Here is a 19,225-nt window from a genome sequence, read left to right on the forward strand (position 1 = left end):
AGGCAAGGTTCTATTTTACTGAAAACATAAAAATTAACTCAGCAAGCATATAGTAAGGCTCTGCTATGCGATACGCATGATGCAATGTGAACAATATGTGTTTTGTGACTGGAGAGGTTGCCTGAAGTTGTGGACTGACTGTTTGCATCCCCCTAAAATTCATATGTTAAATCTGAACGCCCAATGTGATGAATTTAGGATGTTGGTTCTTTGGAAGGTGATTAGGTCACGAGACCTGAGTCTTCCTGGGATTGGTGCCCTTATAAAAAGACCACAAAAAACTCTCTTGTTCTTCCCAACATGTGAGACACAGAGAGAAGGCAGTTAACTATAAACGAGGAAGAATAAATACCCTCACCCAATCTGATGGCTTCTTGATTGGACTTCTCAGCCTCCAGAATTGTGAGCAATAAATTGTTGTTTAAGCCACGCAGTCTACAGTATTTTTGTTATAGCACTCAGAACAGACTAAGGGAAAACGGGCACATAGAGCAGTAACTATGTGCACTATAGCATGATGAATAATATCACAAAATTCTGTAGAATTTAAAGTGAGAACACTCCATTGTGCTTCAAGAGATGGTGTGTTATACAAAGATACATTAAATTGGTGTTTGAACTAGATGCTAATGGATAACTTGGAGATTAAATATGTTATAAGAATTAAGTGCTGGGCTGGAACATTCTAGAAGAAGAAATATCATGGACGAAAGCAGGGACACATACCACTGCATTACACAAGCAGGGCCGGGGTCTGGAATGGAAAGATAGGCTGATGTTTAAGATAACAGAGAGGAGTACTGAGCCATGAACACTGAAGGGGGATTCTGATGAAGTGTCTAATGAAAACAGCTCAAATTCCTGGAACAGAAAAAAAAGACTGAATAAAGACTGAAAGATATCTGAATAAAGTAGGGACTCTAGTTAATAATAATGGATCAATACTGGTTAAGTAATTGTGACTAATATACCATATTAATAATAAGAGAAACAGGTATGGGGTGTATGGCAATTCCAGCTATCTTTGCAACTTTTTAATGCATTTTAATCCATTCTAAAATAAAAAGTTTATTGTAAAAAAACACAACAATATAATGTAATTATGGGAACCATAAATATTTAAGAGGTAGGGAGAAGGTAAAAACAGCAAAAAGAAGAAAACAAAGTGTGAGGATGTTTTAAAAAGAGCTGTGTCGTTTTAAAGGAAAGAGGAAAGACTTCTAAATGTTATTGGAGGATTAAGGAGGATAATAAAGAATTTCAGACTAGAATCCCACTAAAAATTGCAGTTGTGTTCAATCCTGAGGAACTAATTCAATTAACAGAGCCCACAGGCGTGGAAGCCACCGTCATTGGAATGAATCGGTGCCTCCCAGGAAAGAACAAAGTCACAGAACACTCTTCTTGAGATTATGGGCCCCTAAACTAAATTCTTCACAAGTTTCCCTTTATTGTCTGTTATATGGAAAAGGAACAAATCTTCACCATAGATAATGCATGCCATTGTCTCTCTTCTTTACTACCATACTCCCCCAACCACCCACAAAACTGGGGCTATTTCATTAAAAAGAATTTTTCCATATTTGATAATATCTGCCACTAGTAGTTAATCCCTACTCCTTACTTCACCAGCACGCAATGGCTTTCTCTACCCCTTTGTCTCTATTTTTGGGATCAAGCAATATGGCATTTTATTTTTTCTGTAATTCCTCTATACCCTTAAGAGTTTAGACTGAGCATGTGTATTCTCAACAAAATGAAACAAAACATTGTTACCTACCTGGGTCTGTCTTCCGGCACATTCGATACAAACCCACCAGAGCAAATGCTGAAAGTGTTATTACAATCAAAGCAATAACTACAGGCAAAATAATACCTAGGAAGTATAGGAGACATTGTCAGAGTGGCTATTGAATATCACAATAAATAGTTGATGCACCGAACAAATGCATGCATGCTTCCTTCTTTAAACATCATTCTATTAAAATGTTGTATTTTAGGCAAAGATTGATCTGATTCATGAGTTTTGCTCCAGTTGTCATTTCTGACGTATCCACTTGATGTCAGTCTTGTAGCCTTTCTGAAATAAAATTTCAAACCTAAAGGAGATAGTTCCCCCCTTCCTGTAGACTGGAGGAGTGAGAAGATGGAAGACTGGAGAGGCAGAGATGTCCTCTAGACCTGCAGTCAGACCCACATTCACACATTAGATTCTTTTACTACCTTATAACAAAGTTACTGGAAAAAAGAATATATATATTCCACACTAGAACTGCTCTAGTTAATAAAGCTGGTTTTCAAAAAAAAAACCTCTCAAACATCTTTCCACAATAATATCTTAGAATTAGAAAAGGCATAAAATAACATAAATGGATACAATTGGACAGCACAGTATATATGATTTCTAAACATGAGCAGCATGGTTCAAGAAGATGTGTGCATGTGTGTGTGTAAATGTCTATTTGGGGAAGTGCATTGCTGCAGTAATTAGGGTGTTTTTTTCTGTTTTAAGAAGAGGGTTTGCTGTTTGTTTTTTCAGTATCTGCCTTCTTTTCTGACAGTCATTTCCCGGATTAAAACAACAGTGATGAAAGGAAAACACTGCTCTAGGGATATAACTAGTGATATAGAAGTTATAGTTACTAATTAGTGAGGTATTCTCAAATGGTTGCTTATGTGTTCCTCATGTTTATCAGGGAATGAAAATAATTACCAAATTCATTTGTAGGGTGGTTTACACTTGCATTGTTATGATTAAATATTTGTTTTAAGTAAGTCCTGCTGGGTTCATATTGGACCTTGAATGAGATCACCAGTGCCTTCCAAAATGAAGAAGCCACAAACCAGCTGGCCAATAAATGCAATGATGACCCATTGGAATGGAATGGCTTACCTAAATGTAAGATCACCTTTCATCATCCCAGATTCATATATATTCATTTTATTTTTAATTTCCAGGGAAATTAATTAATATTCTCTATTTAGTTCTAGCATACACATGTATGTTATATGACATACATCTGTTCTTACTAACATGGAATATTTCTTTAAAAGCCATTTTTAGTATTAAGACAAAGTTCTATAAAGGAGAACAATTCATTTTTTATGGGTATCTCTGGCTGTGCACTTTGGCTTATCTGAGACTGGCTCCATCAATTCACCTTGACACTTGGTGGTAATTGCTTAGCATTAAGGTAAGAAAATAATCCTAATGCTGTGCTCATTAAAACCAGACTCACAAGTAGGAAATTCTCAAAGCATGTGGCAGTTAGATAGCATTATTATGAGACTGCATGTTCAGTAAAGCTGATTAAAAAATCTATCTATAATCAAATTTCTTCCCATACTGGTAACATTCAAACGCTCTGCATATCTACTGCCATGAATGAAGATACGTCTGTTACTCACTGGAATAAGAGGGGCTGGTTGAAGAAGAGCTTACATTTTTTGCATTCTCAGTGCCTATTATTTGAAGAAAGAAAAACATCAGTGACCTTTGGTTAAAGTGTGCCAGTCCTCACAATCCTCCCTTCATCCCTCCTCCCCATTTAAGTAAGCCTCTGGGATCTGTAGGTATGATGCTTCGAGTGAATATATCTGATCTCATTCTGAAAGAGCTCTACTTTGCAAATCAAGATTAGTAGGGAGTTAATGTATACAATTTGATGAGTTTGGACATACACCCATGAAACCATCACCATAATCAAGGTAATAGACACAGATACACATCACATCCAAAAGTTTCCTTGTGCCCCCGCTTCTTTTTGTGGATGTGCTTTTTTTTTTTTGTACATCAATTATACCTAAATAAAACTTTCTTTCTTTCTTTCTTTTCTTTCTTTCTTTCTTTCTTTCTTTCTTTCTTTCTTTCTTTCTTTCTTTCTTTCTTCCTTCCTTCCTTCCTTCCTTCCTTCCTTCCTTCCTTCCTTCCTTCCTTCCTTCCTTCCTTCCTTCCTTCCTTTCTTTCTTTTTCTTTAAGATTGGAACAGTTTTCTTGGTGAGAAGGGGTTAAGCAAAGCCAGTTTGCACTCATGCACACAGAAGTCATACCTTGAGACTGTGAGATGTTTCCTATAATTGCTGTTGGTACTGAGGGTGATATACTGGTTGCAGAAGGTGAGACATCTGGTTGTGAAGAGGTAACTGTAGGCAAAATCATAAATCCAGTCAGACTATAGTATCAACTCTTCTTACTGGATTTCTTTGCGATTCAAACAGTTTGCATTTCTGAAGATCTGTGAATACTGTTTCTTGTTGAATACATACAAATGTACACTAAATCCTAAGGTCATCTATTCCTCTTGTAACAAAGAGTAAATTTGGAATCACAAAACCTGGGTTTCTGTATTATATCCTCAAAAACTGTTAAGAAAACTTGAGTACATCTCTTATTCTAGGCTGCAGCTGGTATCCCGTACTCTACGAGATTCTTATGGGATGAAAATCTATGCAAAAGCATTATGCACATGTCAGATATTATAACTTTGAGTGATAGTGATTTTTTTTCTACCACACATACTTAAAGTGAACATAAATGCACAGGACTTCTTTTTTAGAGTGTTTCTTGGTAAAAGAGAAAGATTGCAATCAAGGCTTTGGTTAAAAGGATTGGGGAAAAAATCAAAGATTCCTTCATGTTCACCTTAAAGCTCAGCAGTAGTTTACGCTTAAGTGCTTTATCTAGAGTAACTGTTGCTTTGTTGCATTTCTACCGTGTTTCCCCGAAAATAAGACCTAGCCGGACCATCAGCTCTAATGCGTCTTTTGAAGCAAAAATTAATATAACACCTGGTATTATATTATATTATATTATATTATATTATATTATATTATATTATATTAATTACGACCCAGTCTTATTTTACTATAATATAATATAATATTATATGAGATTTGGTCTTATATTAATTTTTGCTCCAAAAGACACATTAGAGCTGATGGTCCAGCTAGGTCTTATTTTTGGGGAAACAGGGCACCTCTGTCCGTGTTCTCTTCTTTCAAAGAAAATGTAAATTTTAAACTTATTATATAAATGTATTATAATTTAAACTTATTATAATTATTATTTGTTTGCTTAAGTCAACCTTTGCCATCTTTAGTCAGTAGGACTGACACAAAAAATAAAAATTTATTATTCAAAATCCACAAATCTCAGTACATTTCAAGGAAATACAAATAATTAAATGTTTTATAAGTGCATATCATTTATTCTTGTGAGTTTGGAATAAAATGCAATTTGTATTTAGAAAAATATTGAAAAATCTTTCTCTTTTTCTTATAGTATGAAGTGACATCTCTTTTTCACACCTATTTGCTTTGTCTCTCTACTGAATTGGATGTTCCTGGAGTGTGAAAGCCATAACTCCCACCATAGCCCACATATTCCTGGAGCTCTGACCACAGTGAATGTGCAGTAAAACATAGCTGATGGCCTGGCTGAACTAAGAGGCATCTCTTATAATTATGCCCCCTCAGGAGTATTAAGACCATGTATAATTGCATCATAGAAATTGATATCACCTATGACTGCCTTGGATCTTTCCTTCTTTGCCACCCACAGTACAGTACGCATTGTATGCTCAGGCATTTTTGACATCTGTGGGGGAAGAATAATGTTTAAGAGTCTGTACTGCTCTTGCCATGCAAGATATCTGTGGGAGGAAGCTAGATATATGTCTATAAGAACAAAGAAAAATATCAAGCTAGTGTACTAAGCAGACAGAGAAAAGAATATTAAATGAAAGAGTGGGAACTAGCTGAAACTTTGGTACTTTTATTTGCTTTTTCCCATGTCAAGTGTTTTAGTAAGGATGAATGCTCTTTCAGTTGTGTTGGTTGAGAATGAGATGGCTGATTAAATAAGCAATGGCATTAATCCATCTGGGATTTCCCAAAGGTTGTTTCAAGACTCCTACCTTATTACCTTCTCACAGACAGGCTAAGTGGTAGCTATAATTCTGAGTATAATCTATCTGGTTCAGATGAAACTCCATGCTTTCCTATTTAAAATGTGTTGATGGTCCAGTGCCAACTGTTATTGATACTGATATATAGGTAGGCAAGAGAATTAACTCTTCTAAAATGGAGGATTCATTTGATCCTTGAATAAAGACTCAAATTTTTTCTTTTTGTTTTTAATTTTAGCCTTCAGTTAATTATTTCTGAATCTAGTACACACACACACACACACACACACACACACACACACACACACACACACCCCTTACCTCTATTACATATAATGCCTTCTGGTGTTTTCTTTTCTAACTTCTTTTATTTCATTGTTTAAAATACTGGTCATGAATGGGAATTAACTCACAACTTGAGAAACCCTGCCCTTTCGCATGATCATATCGATGAAATTATGGGTCTTGACTAAATTCACCAATTGCGAGCCTAATGTGATTCTTTCTGTGGCTAAGATAGTGGGAACCATGATGTTTTCAGAGCTGATGATCTCCGAGGGTTTTGCTGAGACTCTATTATCTTACATTACAACTAAAGTAGCATTGGCAGCAGAGTTACAAGAGAGGTACAGTGGATAGTTAAGAGCATGATTCTGAAGTCTGAGTACCTGGGTTCAAATCTGACTCTAGCACTTATTTGCTGTGAATCTTGGACAAGTCACTTAAACTCTTTGCATCTAAGTTTTCTTATCTACAAGTAATGATTATAATAGTTCCACATCACAGTGTTGGGAAAGTTAAATGAATAAATTTAAATTGCCTAGAAGAGTACTAGATACTAATATGTTTATATTATATATATAACACTATTATAAAATTATAATGATATGTTAAATTATATTTTATTAATATACATTATTTTATAATATCCTATTACTATATTGTAGTTAGGCCCCTGAGAGTTGTACCTTTCAACTAAGGTAGATTTGTCTAATTTTCTTAAAAATTTTAAATGTAAAAATATATGAAATAGACTATCAAGAAACATCAAATTGAAATACTGACTCTTTTTTGTTTTCAAGCCTGCTGGCTTTCAGACTAGTACTTAACCATTGGTTTTCCGGATTGTCAGGCCTTTGGACTTGGACTGGAATAACACAATCAACTTTCCTATGTCCCCAGGCTGCCAGCTTTCTGACTGCAGATCTTGGGACTTCTCATCCTCCATAATGCATGAGCCAATTTCTTATAATAAGTCTATCTGTATATATCTATATCATCTATCTATCTATCTATCTATCTATCTATCTATCTATCTATCTATCTATCTATCATCTATCTATCTATCTTCTATCTATCCTATTTTTTCTGTTTCTCTAGAGAACACTAATACATTAGTATTTTCCAGAAAATTAAGGACAGATGGTTTATTCCTTTTCTAATACACTGAGGCATACTGGTCCATTTTTCTTCAGAGCTAAGATCTCTTATCAAAGAAATAAAGAGGTTTATTTACAAGGACAAGTCTGTGGGAAAATGATAACACTAAAGAAAAGTGAATTCCATCACTGCTTAAAATTGTAATGGCTACATGATGTCTGCATATATATCTAGGGAATAAACAGTCTTTCATTATTTTTTAGTAGGTCTTTCCAGCTCTCATGAGCTCTGGACTTAGAGTTAGAAAAATGAGGAGGTAGAATAATATGGCAGCTAGAAGTTCACTTCTCCATAAACTACGAGTATTTCTTAAACTGCTTTCCCCCCACCCAACGTATAACACAACCACAGCTACAGGGGGAAAAAAAATCGTTCCCTCTGCAAATCTTAACTTAAGGTTACCTGAAGCTTATCTATTGACATATCATTTTATACCAACATGACTACTAGAGTTATAGTTACTTATAATGTTGAATAGTCTTCCTTGGAAACGCTTAATGACAGGCTCTATATGTCACTTACAACTCTTAGCTAGTGTTACTGTAATGGAACAGAATGATTTTATTGAATGACTCAGTTAGTAGTGGTTGGTTGAATATACTATTCTGTACATTTAGGAGGGTATCATACTAAATTTGAACTCTTACCAGATCTGTTACAGTGGGCAGTTGAAGTTTGACTTTTCCACATGCTTTAGACATTGAACATGAATTCTTCATGTTTAGCATTGTTAAATACAGCTATCTACTTTATAGTATCGAGTGAAATGAATAGATATGTCCTCAGACCTGGATCAATAATTTACATGTAACTATGACTATCTTTTTAAATCTTTATTATGTAATCATAAATATCATATCTATGTATAATTTCTTATAATTCACATTTTATTTAGAGTCGCCTTACTTATTTTGAATTCCCCTCAAAAATCCTATATAAAACAATCATCAATTTCTAGACTTTTACTAATAGTTTTTGAAGTGGGTGGTAAAAAACAATTTTTTAATAAAATTAAAGCTGGATACAGAATATGAAAAACTATCAAATGTGAGAGCTATGTATCATCTATTGAAACACTAAATGCATATTAGCTCATATTTATAAAAAGGAAGTATACTAATAATTCTATAGGCTGAAATTCTACCTCAACTTCTGCCTAAAAAAGAAATACTATTTTAAATAAGATCCATATCCTTGATCATATGGGTGAATATTTTACAAATTTGATATTTGAACATCTTTGATAAATATATATAACTGGAGATTTTAAACAAATACAATTACAGTTGTTAATAAGCATTTAATATATCCGAATATTTGGATAACATATATCCAAAGCTTGAGACTGACTTTTCTTGAGGCTTATAAAATCAGTCTCATTTCTTGCTAGTCCACTATTCAAATCAATGGCCTGTTTTACTATCTATTTTAGGAGAACTAGTTTCCATAATTCAAAATTAAAATAGCCTAAGTGGGTTTTCATTACATTTAAAAATCCATTATAGTTAAAGCTGGAATTTTGTGAATACAGATTTTCTGAACAAAATAAAGGATGCTTCAGTCCCTCCTTAAAAGGAGTTGAGGATTTTGGCAGCCTCTCAATTCTCCATCTGTAGCTTTTCCAGGATAACAAATCCATAAAGCAGAGGGGAAGGACTTCTCCAACACATGTACAGCATTGGCCAATGCAAAGCCTCTTTGCCTGGATGGACTGTTTTATGTTTTGTTTTGCTTTGTTTTCCCCATCGCTTTTTCTAGTGCATTTGTAGACTATATATAGATGGAAATACAAATTTAAAAAAATGGTGATGAGGTGAAATACAGAGTATTAATAATATAAAAATATCTTCATTCATGAGCTATATTTTGTAGAAGACAAATGAAAGTTAAAAGCATAATCAATTCAGTTTTGAATTCCTCGAATACAAGAGGTAGAAGGTAAACTATGATGATTATTTAGGACATTTGCTGTGGAAATCTTATTAAAGGAACTCATAAATTTCATGGCTTTATTTTTAATTTTGTTTTTACATTACATGACCTTCTAGGTTTATTTCACATATTTCTTAGTTTATATTAGGTTGATGCAAAAGTAGTTGCGGTTTAAAAGGTTAAAAATAATGGCAAAACCCGCAATTACTTTTGCACCAAACTAATAAATACCCAAGGTGACTAGGATTGAGAATCTAAGAGATTTGTCATTTAAAATACCAGGTAAGATGTAGGAACATAAAAATCCCCCAAATAATTGTGATTTCAAAACAACAGGAAGATTCAATGTTACCATCTTCCCCTGGCCAGTGATCTTTTCCAGTTCCCATTGCTCCATCATCCAAAATTCATTCAGTTTAAAACTAAGGATGGCAAAACACGAGCACTTGTTGGAGTGTCAACATTTTAGGCTGTTAACTGTGGTTTATAACATCATCTCTTTGGATGGCAGGGCCAGGCTTTGTTAGGAAATACTGAGAAGGCAGTTCACAAACACACTACGCTTCTGGGAGAGGATATGCCAATCATTGAAACAGAGCAAAAACAGCGGGTTCTGGGCAGAGGACAATTCCATGGGCTTCATAAATTTATCACTCCAGCCATAGAGCATTCAGGCACGTTCTTGTATGTTCTTCTGGTCTGCTTTTTTTTTGCCTTGTACTTCTTCACCCTGCCCTCAAACTGGTTGATCTACTTATTCTTGGGATTTCACACATGACCATCCTCAGAGAAAAGCAAAAACATGAACTTACCTGGTCTCTTTGTTGTTTTGATTGAATTCTGATTCTCAGCTTTAGAGGAAAGAAAAGGAAAGAAAATCACTAAAATTAAATGTCGAATGTCAGATCTACTGTCATAATTGTTTCAGGTGGCAAATGGATATAGAACTCATTTCTGATTCACTCATTTCTGATTCACTTTTCCTCAAATTATAAAATCATGAGGCTTCACGATTAAAAGATACTTTAGATTAGGGGTCAACCAACTTTTTCTAACAGGGCCAAATAGTAAATATTTTAGGCTTTTTGGGCCCTAAGTCTCTGTAGCAACTTTGCTGTTGTCGTCTGAATGCAGCTTTACATAATACCTGTATTCCAATGAAACCCTACAGAAAAACAGGTGGGGGCCAGATTTGGTCTGCAGGCCACAGTTTGTTGTTGGCCTTATTTTAGAATATCCGGTACAAACTCACATCTTGAATATGCCTGACAACACAGACAACTACAGATCCCTTGGCAGGTGCTTCATGAGTGGCACTGCCATGTATCGTATTTCTAGTAAGAGCTGATGCATCTCCTGACCTGGGGAAGATTCAAGAAGGTTTAGACAGATGTCTTTGAAACTTAGGGAATTCCTTTAAAGTCAGTACAATCCAGAAAAGCTTTCTAGAAGTAAAAAATTACTTGAGAGAATTATGATCAAAGTTCACTTCAACAACTTTGAGTATATGCACCATGAACAAGATTTGCCATGTGAAAAATATAGAAAATATTTTTGAAACAAATGGAGGCCCAATTAAAAATGTTTAAAATATCCATTTGCCTCCTTTGTATCTTCACTTGACTGTTTATCAGCATCTCCAATTTAACACGCCCAAAGCAAACCTCTTGACTGGTAGCCTTAAAGCTGCCTCTACCCTCTGCCTTCTTGGTTCAACGCATAGCACAATTTCCCCCCCTACTTGCAGAAGTCAAAAATGTAGTGGACTTTTTTGATTCTCCTCTTTTTCTCACCCCCATCAGCTCTAGTTTCATAATATATTCCAAATATGTCTCACCATTTAATCAGCTACTGTTCATCTGGAACCCGTATTTCTTCCCTCAGTACCTGCAACAGCTACCTTGAAAACTCTTTTTAAATTTAAACTTGGCTGCTCCAATGGCTCCTATTCTTTTCACTGAGGCTGGCAAGTCTTTATAGGATGCAGTCCGTGCATTGCTCCTAAATTCATCTCCAACCATTCAGTCCATTTAGATCAAAAGTGGGTGGGGGCTCTTCCCACCTCAGGCTTCTCTCCTTGCTCTTCCCTAAATCTGTGTTGTTCTCTCAAACCTGTATTGGCTTCCTTTTACCTTTCACGACTCTGCTCAGATGTCACCACTCAGAGAAGTCTCTTCCAACCAACTTATCTAAAGTTGTCTCCACATTTCCCTTCACACTAGTCTACCACTCTGCATCACTTGCTCAACAGTACTTTTTTTTTTTTAACTACAGTGACATTCACTTTATTAAAATTTTGTGGTGGTTGTTGTCAGAACGTAAACTCCATGAGGACAGAGATCTTTTTTTTTTGTATTTTAAAATTAAAGTATAGTTGATATATAATATTATATTAGTTTTAGGTATCCAACATATTGACTCAACAGTTTTATGTATTAACAAGGTTTTCACAGCACGTCTAGTAAACCATCTGTCATCATGCAAAGTTATTATAATATTATTGACTATATTCCTTTTGCTGTATATTATATCCCTGTGACTTATTGTTTTATAACTGGAAGTTTGTACCCCTTCACCTTTTTCATCCATAACCCCCACTTCCCTCTCCTCTGGCAAACATCATTTTGTTTTCTGTATCTGTGGGTCTGTTTTTTGTTCTCTGTATCTCTGTTTCTGTTTCATTTTGTTTGTTCATTTGTTTTGTTTTTAGATTCCACATATAAGTGAAATCATATTGTATTTGTCTTTCTCTGTCGGACTTATTTCACTGAGTATCATACCCTCTAGTTCCATCCAAGATTTCTTATTTTACTCTAAGCCAATTCCAGTGCTCACTGCCTGAATATAGCAAAATAGGTCTTCAGTAAACACATATGGAATGAACGAATGAGAAATAATAATAATAATACCTACCTAAATTTAATTTTAAGGGAAAATTAATGCTTTATTTAAAATAGCTAGTTGGATAATCATAGATACCAGTTTTAAAGCAACTCTTACGATCAGTTTCATATATTGGTTGTTGATGTCTACGAGAGAGATATTATTCTCATTTGGCACGTCTGCAAATATTTTCTGAGGGAAGTGAAACAACTTCTCAAGGGGGTGGGCAGTGATTATAATTCAGGTCCGTGTCCATCTTCTTTTACTAAAATAGATAGCATTTCCTTCCACTAAACTGTTCTGAAATGAAAACTTATGTAATTTAGTCCTACTGTTGGTAACTAGTTAAAATAGCTTCGAACATGGCAAAATTTGTATTTGGAAGATACAATTAAAATCTTTATAAGCTGCTAGAGTATTAGAATACAAAGAAAATCAAAACCCTTTGTTCACCTTGCTATTAATATCAGATCATAACCTTTTTTGCTGATAGACTTAATTGATAATGAAAAAATTGTCAATTCATATTCTTTATTTGTGTTTCTATCAAGCTTCAAAAATGTATAACAATTTTAGAAGGACTTATCATATAAAAAAATAACTATGAATTAAGGTGTGCCAGAATACTACATATATATATATATATATATATATATATATATATATATATATATATATACCAATTCAAAACTCTTATGTTGAATCATAAATAAATTTGTTGTTATTCTGAGGATAAAATTCTGCAAATCTTAAATATTTAATCAATACTCGGATATATACCTTTTTTTCTGAAATCAAGAGCTATTATTTTGAAGATAATATAGCATTTTCATATCGTATACCACTTTCAAATTTGGACTCAGTTTTGTGGATATAAAAGCTTAATAGTGATTAGTGCTATGAATATTGCTAAAGTCATGGGCGCTAATGAAAAGTGAACATAATTATAATTATCCCTGGTTATTATTTATAGCCTTCATAGCACACATGTGTTTTGAGAAAGACTCTGCTGTATAGAGGAAGTGAATAAAGTCAACTAGCAAATAAGTGTAGTGCATTCCGTTAACATATTCTCAAACTTAGATGTTTAGTAAAGACCAAAACCTTAGTCAGGGTGGTTGGCAAATTAAAATGTTTGTTGACTTTAATTCTCTAGTATGAAACTGAAGTCTTATGAAATGCAAATGAATTTCTAAAGTACTAAACTTTAATCCACATTAATCCAAAGCTAAACTTTACTCAAATAATTAGCTTTTAAAATAGAAAGCTTAAACAATAAACACACAACTTTGCTAAATATTCTTATTTTGCAAAGAATATTATGTTTTCCACTATATAGAGCTGTATATAGTTACACGCAGAACGTGATATAGGTCCAGGAGAAAAAAATATATGCAGTCATCCCCATATATAATTCTTTATTGATTTGCTTAAAAATAATTTACAAAGAACACTTGAAGTTTTCCTTATCATTCTCCCTTATATTGCATTGACTGAGTCATATGTGAGATTATTTCTCCTTTGTTTAAACCATGGTTTGTGATTAAGGTCTTGTGGATTCCTCCTGTATCTGCCCACAAGAAATGATACAACCTAATTAAGTAGCATATAAGAAACATTCTGATTAAGTTCCCAAATAAATGGCATAGATAAATAGTGCCATTCACAAAAGAAATAATGAGGCTGGGATATCAGATACATTAATGTTTTCCAAAGGATGTGATGCATAGCATTGGATGAGAGATTCTAAAAGGTGATACTGGAAAGTGGCACTAAATAAGATTGAAACGCTCAATTAGAAAGTTATTTTCTTTTCAGCTGCTTTTCAGTTTATTTGGTTATTTCAATGAGGAAATTTTAAAATTTCAGTTTGATGTAAATATGTCATTAATACCTAACACGGGTTTATCTTGTATTTTTTTTCCTTTTTTTCAGGGGAAAAGGGAGATACAGTCCATCACTAGCACAGATCATGCAGTCATTGCCCACATTTGGCGAAATCTCAGGGGTCAGCCCATCTGGAGTGCAACAGACAAGGCCTGGCTCTGGGAAAACCATCTTTGTGATCATGATATCTCCCCTGTCAGGTAAGTGTTTGATTTATTTATTTTTTAAACTAGGACAAGCAAGCCTTAAACTCAGAGCCTTTGGCAAGTAATCGAGCTAGAATTTAATTTTATTTTGCTTACATCATAGTGATTTTATAGCTCCTATTTATGCCAATTGAAATTGATTTTTCATTTATGATGGTTTCCTTTTCAAACAAATTTAAAACTAAAAAGTGCATCAACTTGAAGAAAATACTAAATAAAAAGTAGTGCAGATGGTACACATATCTGGCAATATTCATTAAGTTATGGGAAATACTGAAGTAAAATCTTGTAGCAGTCCTTGATGGATGTGTAGAATTCAAATAAGCAATTGGAGGAAGGACGAGGGGAAGAAGAAATAAGGACCATACACATGAGGAAGGCAGGAAACACACACACACACACACACACACACACGCGCGCGCGCGAATAAATTTGTCATGGTGTGTAACATCGAGAGAACAACCACGATTGGAATCGTAGGTTTATATTCAGTCAGTCAGGCAATCTTTTGTGTTATGTTGAACACCTACTTGTCAATCAAATGATACACCCAATTAGAAGCTAGTTGTTTTCTACTTCCTTTAGATACTTTACGTAAAACAGTTGTGACATGAACAAATATGGTATAGTGAGTTTATGGGGTTTGAGGCAAGAAAAACTGTGTTTGAATTTCATCTTTTTAATTTAACTTTGGCCAAGTTATTTAACCTTTCTGAACCTATTTCCTTATTTGTGAAACTGGTATTATCAACTTTGCCTGGATTTTTCAAGAACTACTATTAATAAACTAACAGCTAAAATGTGTTAATTGTTTATTTAGACACTGTTTTAAGCTTTATGTGTTTTTATCTCTTTTAATCTTCACAAGAATCCTGTAAGGGTGTAACATTATTAAGCCTGTTTTACAGATGAGAAAACTGAGGAGTTAAATAGACTACCAAAGACCAAACAAATTGTTGTGCTATCATTTGAGCCTAAGCAATTTGACTTCAGCATCATTATTTATAACAAATAAGCTAAGTTCCTCTTGGCATGATTAGACTGTGCATTTTTTATTTTAAGAGGGGTGTGTTGCCTTGCAAATCATAGGCTTGCGCGTAAGCTACTCTCACGTTCAGCCAGTAATATATCTAAAATGTCTACTTGGTTATTGTACAATTGTCTATGTTTTTTTGTATGAAAATAAACTCCATATTAAACTAAGATAAATTATGCAAAAGGAAATATATAATAAACTATTTATTATATGTAAATACAATTAACTCCTACTTAATAACCTATTGATAACTTGTAAGATTACTTATAAATGTTATTCATTTCTACTTAACAAATTTTCCCTTCAGATTTCGTCTGTAATACTATATATGCTGTGGTAGCAGAAGCTCTGGCTTGAAAAAACCCTTAGAAGTATTTCTATTCAAGTACTTGCCTTAGTAGAGTTATGTATGGCATTTTGCCCATCTCCATTTGCCTTCTACCTAAAATTTTATTCCACATTTTGTCCTCTGCCAAGTCAGAATTCACCAAAGGAAGAAAGAGCAATAATCTCTTCTTTGCCAATCTGTCAGGCATGGTGCACCTTGACTGTTTTCAAATCTGGTGATAGAAAACTGAATGACTAAGTTCCCAGCAAGGAAAGCATATTTTTTCTTTCTTCTTTCCATTTTCTTTTTCTTTTTCTTTCCTCAGAAACCATCGGGATGTGCACGGGAAATGAAAGAAGAGTCAGAGAGGATGCCACATTTTTAAGACATTAACAGAAATAGGGAATTCAGGAAGAGGAGAAGATTTATATCAGGTTGGTGCAAAAGTAATTGCAGATTTTAAGGTTAAAAATAATTGCAAAAAACGCAATTACTTTTGCGCCAACCTAATAGTTTTATGACAGAGTTTTGCACCCAGCCTTTACACAGTGTACATCCTGGAGTGGGGGGACTCTCGTAATTGACATTTCCTTTCAATCACCCCTTCAGTGCTCAGCAAGGTAGCCCTGCATATAAACAATGACAAATGCATGGATGATGAAATCTAGGTATAGCAAGGGTAAATTCAGGATCTGATCTGGAGTAGGTAATATGGTGACCTCCTTACGTCCATGAAAAGATATGTGTACCTGGAATTTGTGACTGTGACCTTAGTAGAAAAAGGGTCTTTGCAGATGTAATTAATTTAAGGATCTTGAAATGAGATCTTACTAGATTAGGGTGGGCCCTAAATACAATGACATGTGTCTTTATATGAGAAAAGACACAGACAAAATAGGAGACACAGAGGAAAAGGCCATGTGAGGATGGAGGCAAAGACTAGAGCCAAACCTAGGAATGCAGAGGATTGCTCTCCATCCCCAGAAGTGGCGTGGCATGCTGGGCACAGAGATGTCCTCTCCCAAGGTTTTTTAGTGACTAAATCAATGTATTAGTTAATTCAAAGGGCCCTCATTTCATTAATTATACAGTTAGAGCATTGAATTAATGAGGATTTCTATCTTAGAACTTCTAGGATTCTAGCAATGTGTCTTCTGTAGGCAGAATAAAAAAGTAAAACAGGAGAAACGCTAAGAGCTTTAAGAGAATGGGAAAAGATTAGATAGCAATGCTTTGAGGCTATGCTTCATTTTGACCTACATTCCACCTTTCTGGGGAATAAAGCAGCAAATTTCATTAACTCTTTTCTACTCTAAATCAAACCTGCACTTGAGATGATGTACCTACAATTCCTTTATCTGATAATCACTATTCAAGGACCCATTGCCCATATGTTTAAGAGGAAGATGAATCTTCAGCTGTTCGTACTTCCCCAATCTGTTTTATTCTCTTTCGGTCTCTCTGTCTTGGCTCCACTAATTCTGAATGTTTGTGTGTGTGAGGAGTGGAGATGGAAAGGGAACATTGATCTGCTAACCAGGAATCTGGGCAGGCTCCTGGTTTCATCATGCACAAATGGAAAGGTTGAGTCCATGCTAAGTAGGAAGCACCTTGAGGAATGAGAAGCAGGTGGGGAGGAATGAGTTTTGTAACAAAAAAAATCTAAAGGGCTTAGTATAGAACTGGTTAATCAAGTGACAAATGCAAAGGGCAGCAGTAAATACACTTATTTCATTATCTTGCTTTCCAGGGTGTTTCATTTTTTCAAGAAATAGCTTTGTGGCTGTATTTTTTTTTTTTAAGCTGCTTGGAAGAAAGCCATTTCTAACTGTGTTTAGAAGCTGAATAAATACAATATTTCCCAGAATTGAGATACAGAGGGCATTTTACTGCATGAATCAAAGTAAAATTAGAAGTCGTAAGTGGCTCATGAGGCTGACCACACTTCTGTATAATTGCTAATTTTAATAAACTATGATCTCTGAATGACATTTTCCTCATCAGCCACTGAATGGGTATTAGTGCAGCATATAAATTATTTAAGTGTAATCTTCAGCTGCTAAACATTTTGCAGATGCATATTTACTTTTATTCTTTTTGTATTTGGGGCAATCATATTATGAGATGAATGGGATTTTGGCTTGCTAAGGGCACCTTTCAGACATAAATTGCCTACAAAATAGATTCTATTTATGAGAAGCAAAAACACTGCCACAAAGAACTGTTCATCATATGAAGAAGAAATGACCTAGCTCGTCAAATTCCTCTATGCGGCGACTGTCTCATGAAACAAAATTCTTAGTTCACAATTGTGGTGTGAAATTAGACTCCGTCTAAATAATCTCCTTTTTGTTGTGCTTAAGATAATTACAATAATAAAGGAAGAATATTGATGTTTTTGATATGTTTTGAGACAAGAGTGGGGCCTTGGGCATCCATGGTTCCCACTTGCCATCTCTTTCTATCTTAGAGGTCTCCCAGGAAGAAACTTGGAAACTGTGAGTCCTTCATAGCTGCTTCTTATTAAGGACTATGGCTATGCCAAAAATGCATCCATTATTTATAGTGAATGATATCTGGTAATGCTGTTATGGCAGATTACTAGACTTCTAGTAATGATGTTTTGACTAAAAGTACATATTACTTTATATCATGGAGGCCAGGATGTGGGAGGTGCTTGTTGTAAAGATATATGTGAACTGGAACTGGAGATTTGTCAAAAATTGGGGAGCTCTAGGTCCTGCTGCCCTCTCTGTCTTTCATAAACGACTTTATCTTGATCATGTGGTCTCTCCATCTCCAACGTCCTCTTTCTCCATTCTTCTTTGTCAACTCTACTTAAAACATTTGCTTCATTATGTCATAGACATGCATAGAAATCACCACGGCTTTCTCAGACTCACTCACTCTACCAAACTCTTGCTGCTTCAGTTCCCACAGCTAATCACTTTTTAAATTCAGTTTTGTAGTTCAGATTACCCAGAAAGGAAATTTGATTGGCTGAGTTCAATATTTTCTTTTCTTCTGTTTTTAAACAATGTTTTATACAGAAATTTACAACTAAATTCACTCATTTTTCAGTACACAACTCAAATAATTTTTAGTAAATTTATAGAGTTATGCAACCATCACTATAATTCAGTTTTTATCCAAATTATGTTTTCATCAATGCAAAAAACTCCCTTGAGCTATTTTGAAGTTAATCCCTCCCTCCTACCTCCAGCTTTAGGCAAGCACTTATCTGCTTTTCATCCCTATAAAAATGTTCATTCTGGATATTTTTTATAAATGGAATCATACAATATGTCATGTTTTGTGAAAGGCTTTTTTTCACTGAGCATGATGCTTTTGAGGTTCATTGTGTGATAGCATATGTTGGTATTTTGTTTCTTTATATTGCTGAAAAGTATTCCATTGTATGGATATCCTATGTTTTGAAATACTCCAAATCCATTCCAAATGGAAAATCCCATTGCAATGGGATTCCATTTCATCAGTTAATAACCATTTGGATTGTTTCCAGTATGGTTATTATGAATAATGTTACTATTGATATTCATCATCTCAATAACCCACAGTCTTGATTACTACAGCTTCAGAGTATGTT

General features: G+C 34.6%; 1 protein-coding gene and 1 non-coding gene across 3 annotated transcripts in view; both read right to left on the reverse strand.

Moving 5' to 3' along the window:
* The window catches only part of EMCN (endomucin), a 97,050-nt gene that overhangs the window by 18,037 nt on the left and 59,788 nt on the right, over positions 1-19,225 (reverse strand). For both annotated transcript variants that reach the window (XM_033106599.1, XM_033106601.1), the window contains exons 5-8: positions 10,091-10,129; positions 4,051-4,143; positions 3,409-3,462; positions 1,781-1,876 (exon numbers count right to left, since the gene is read on the reverse strand). In XM_033106599.1, coding sequence (XP_032962490.1) covers positions 1,781-1,876; positions 3,409-3,462; positions 4,051-4,143; positions 10,091-10,129 — 282 coding nt within the window. The remainder of the gene's footprint in view (positions 1-1,780; positions 1,877-3,408; positions 3,463-4,050; positions 4,144-10,090; positions 10,130-19,225) is intronic.
* LOC117022672 (U1 spliceosomal RNA) lies at positions 14,100-14,256 on the reverse strand. The gene has a single exon (XR_004423084.1). It is a non-coding gene; the product is annotated as a U1 spliceosomal RNA (small nuclear RNA).

Source organism: Rhinolophus ferrumequinum, chromosome 5, assembly GCF_004115265.2.
Source record: "Rhinolophus ferrumequinum isolate MPI-CBG mRhiFer1 chromosome 5, mRhiFer1_v1.p, whole genome shotgun sequence".
Lineage (NCBI taxonomy): Eukaryota > Metazoa > Chordata > Mammalia > Chiroptera > Rhinolophidae > Rhinolophus > Rhinolophus ferrumequinum.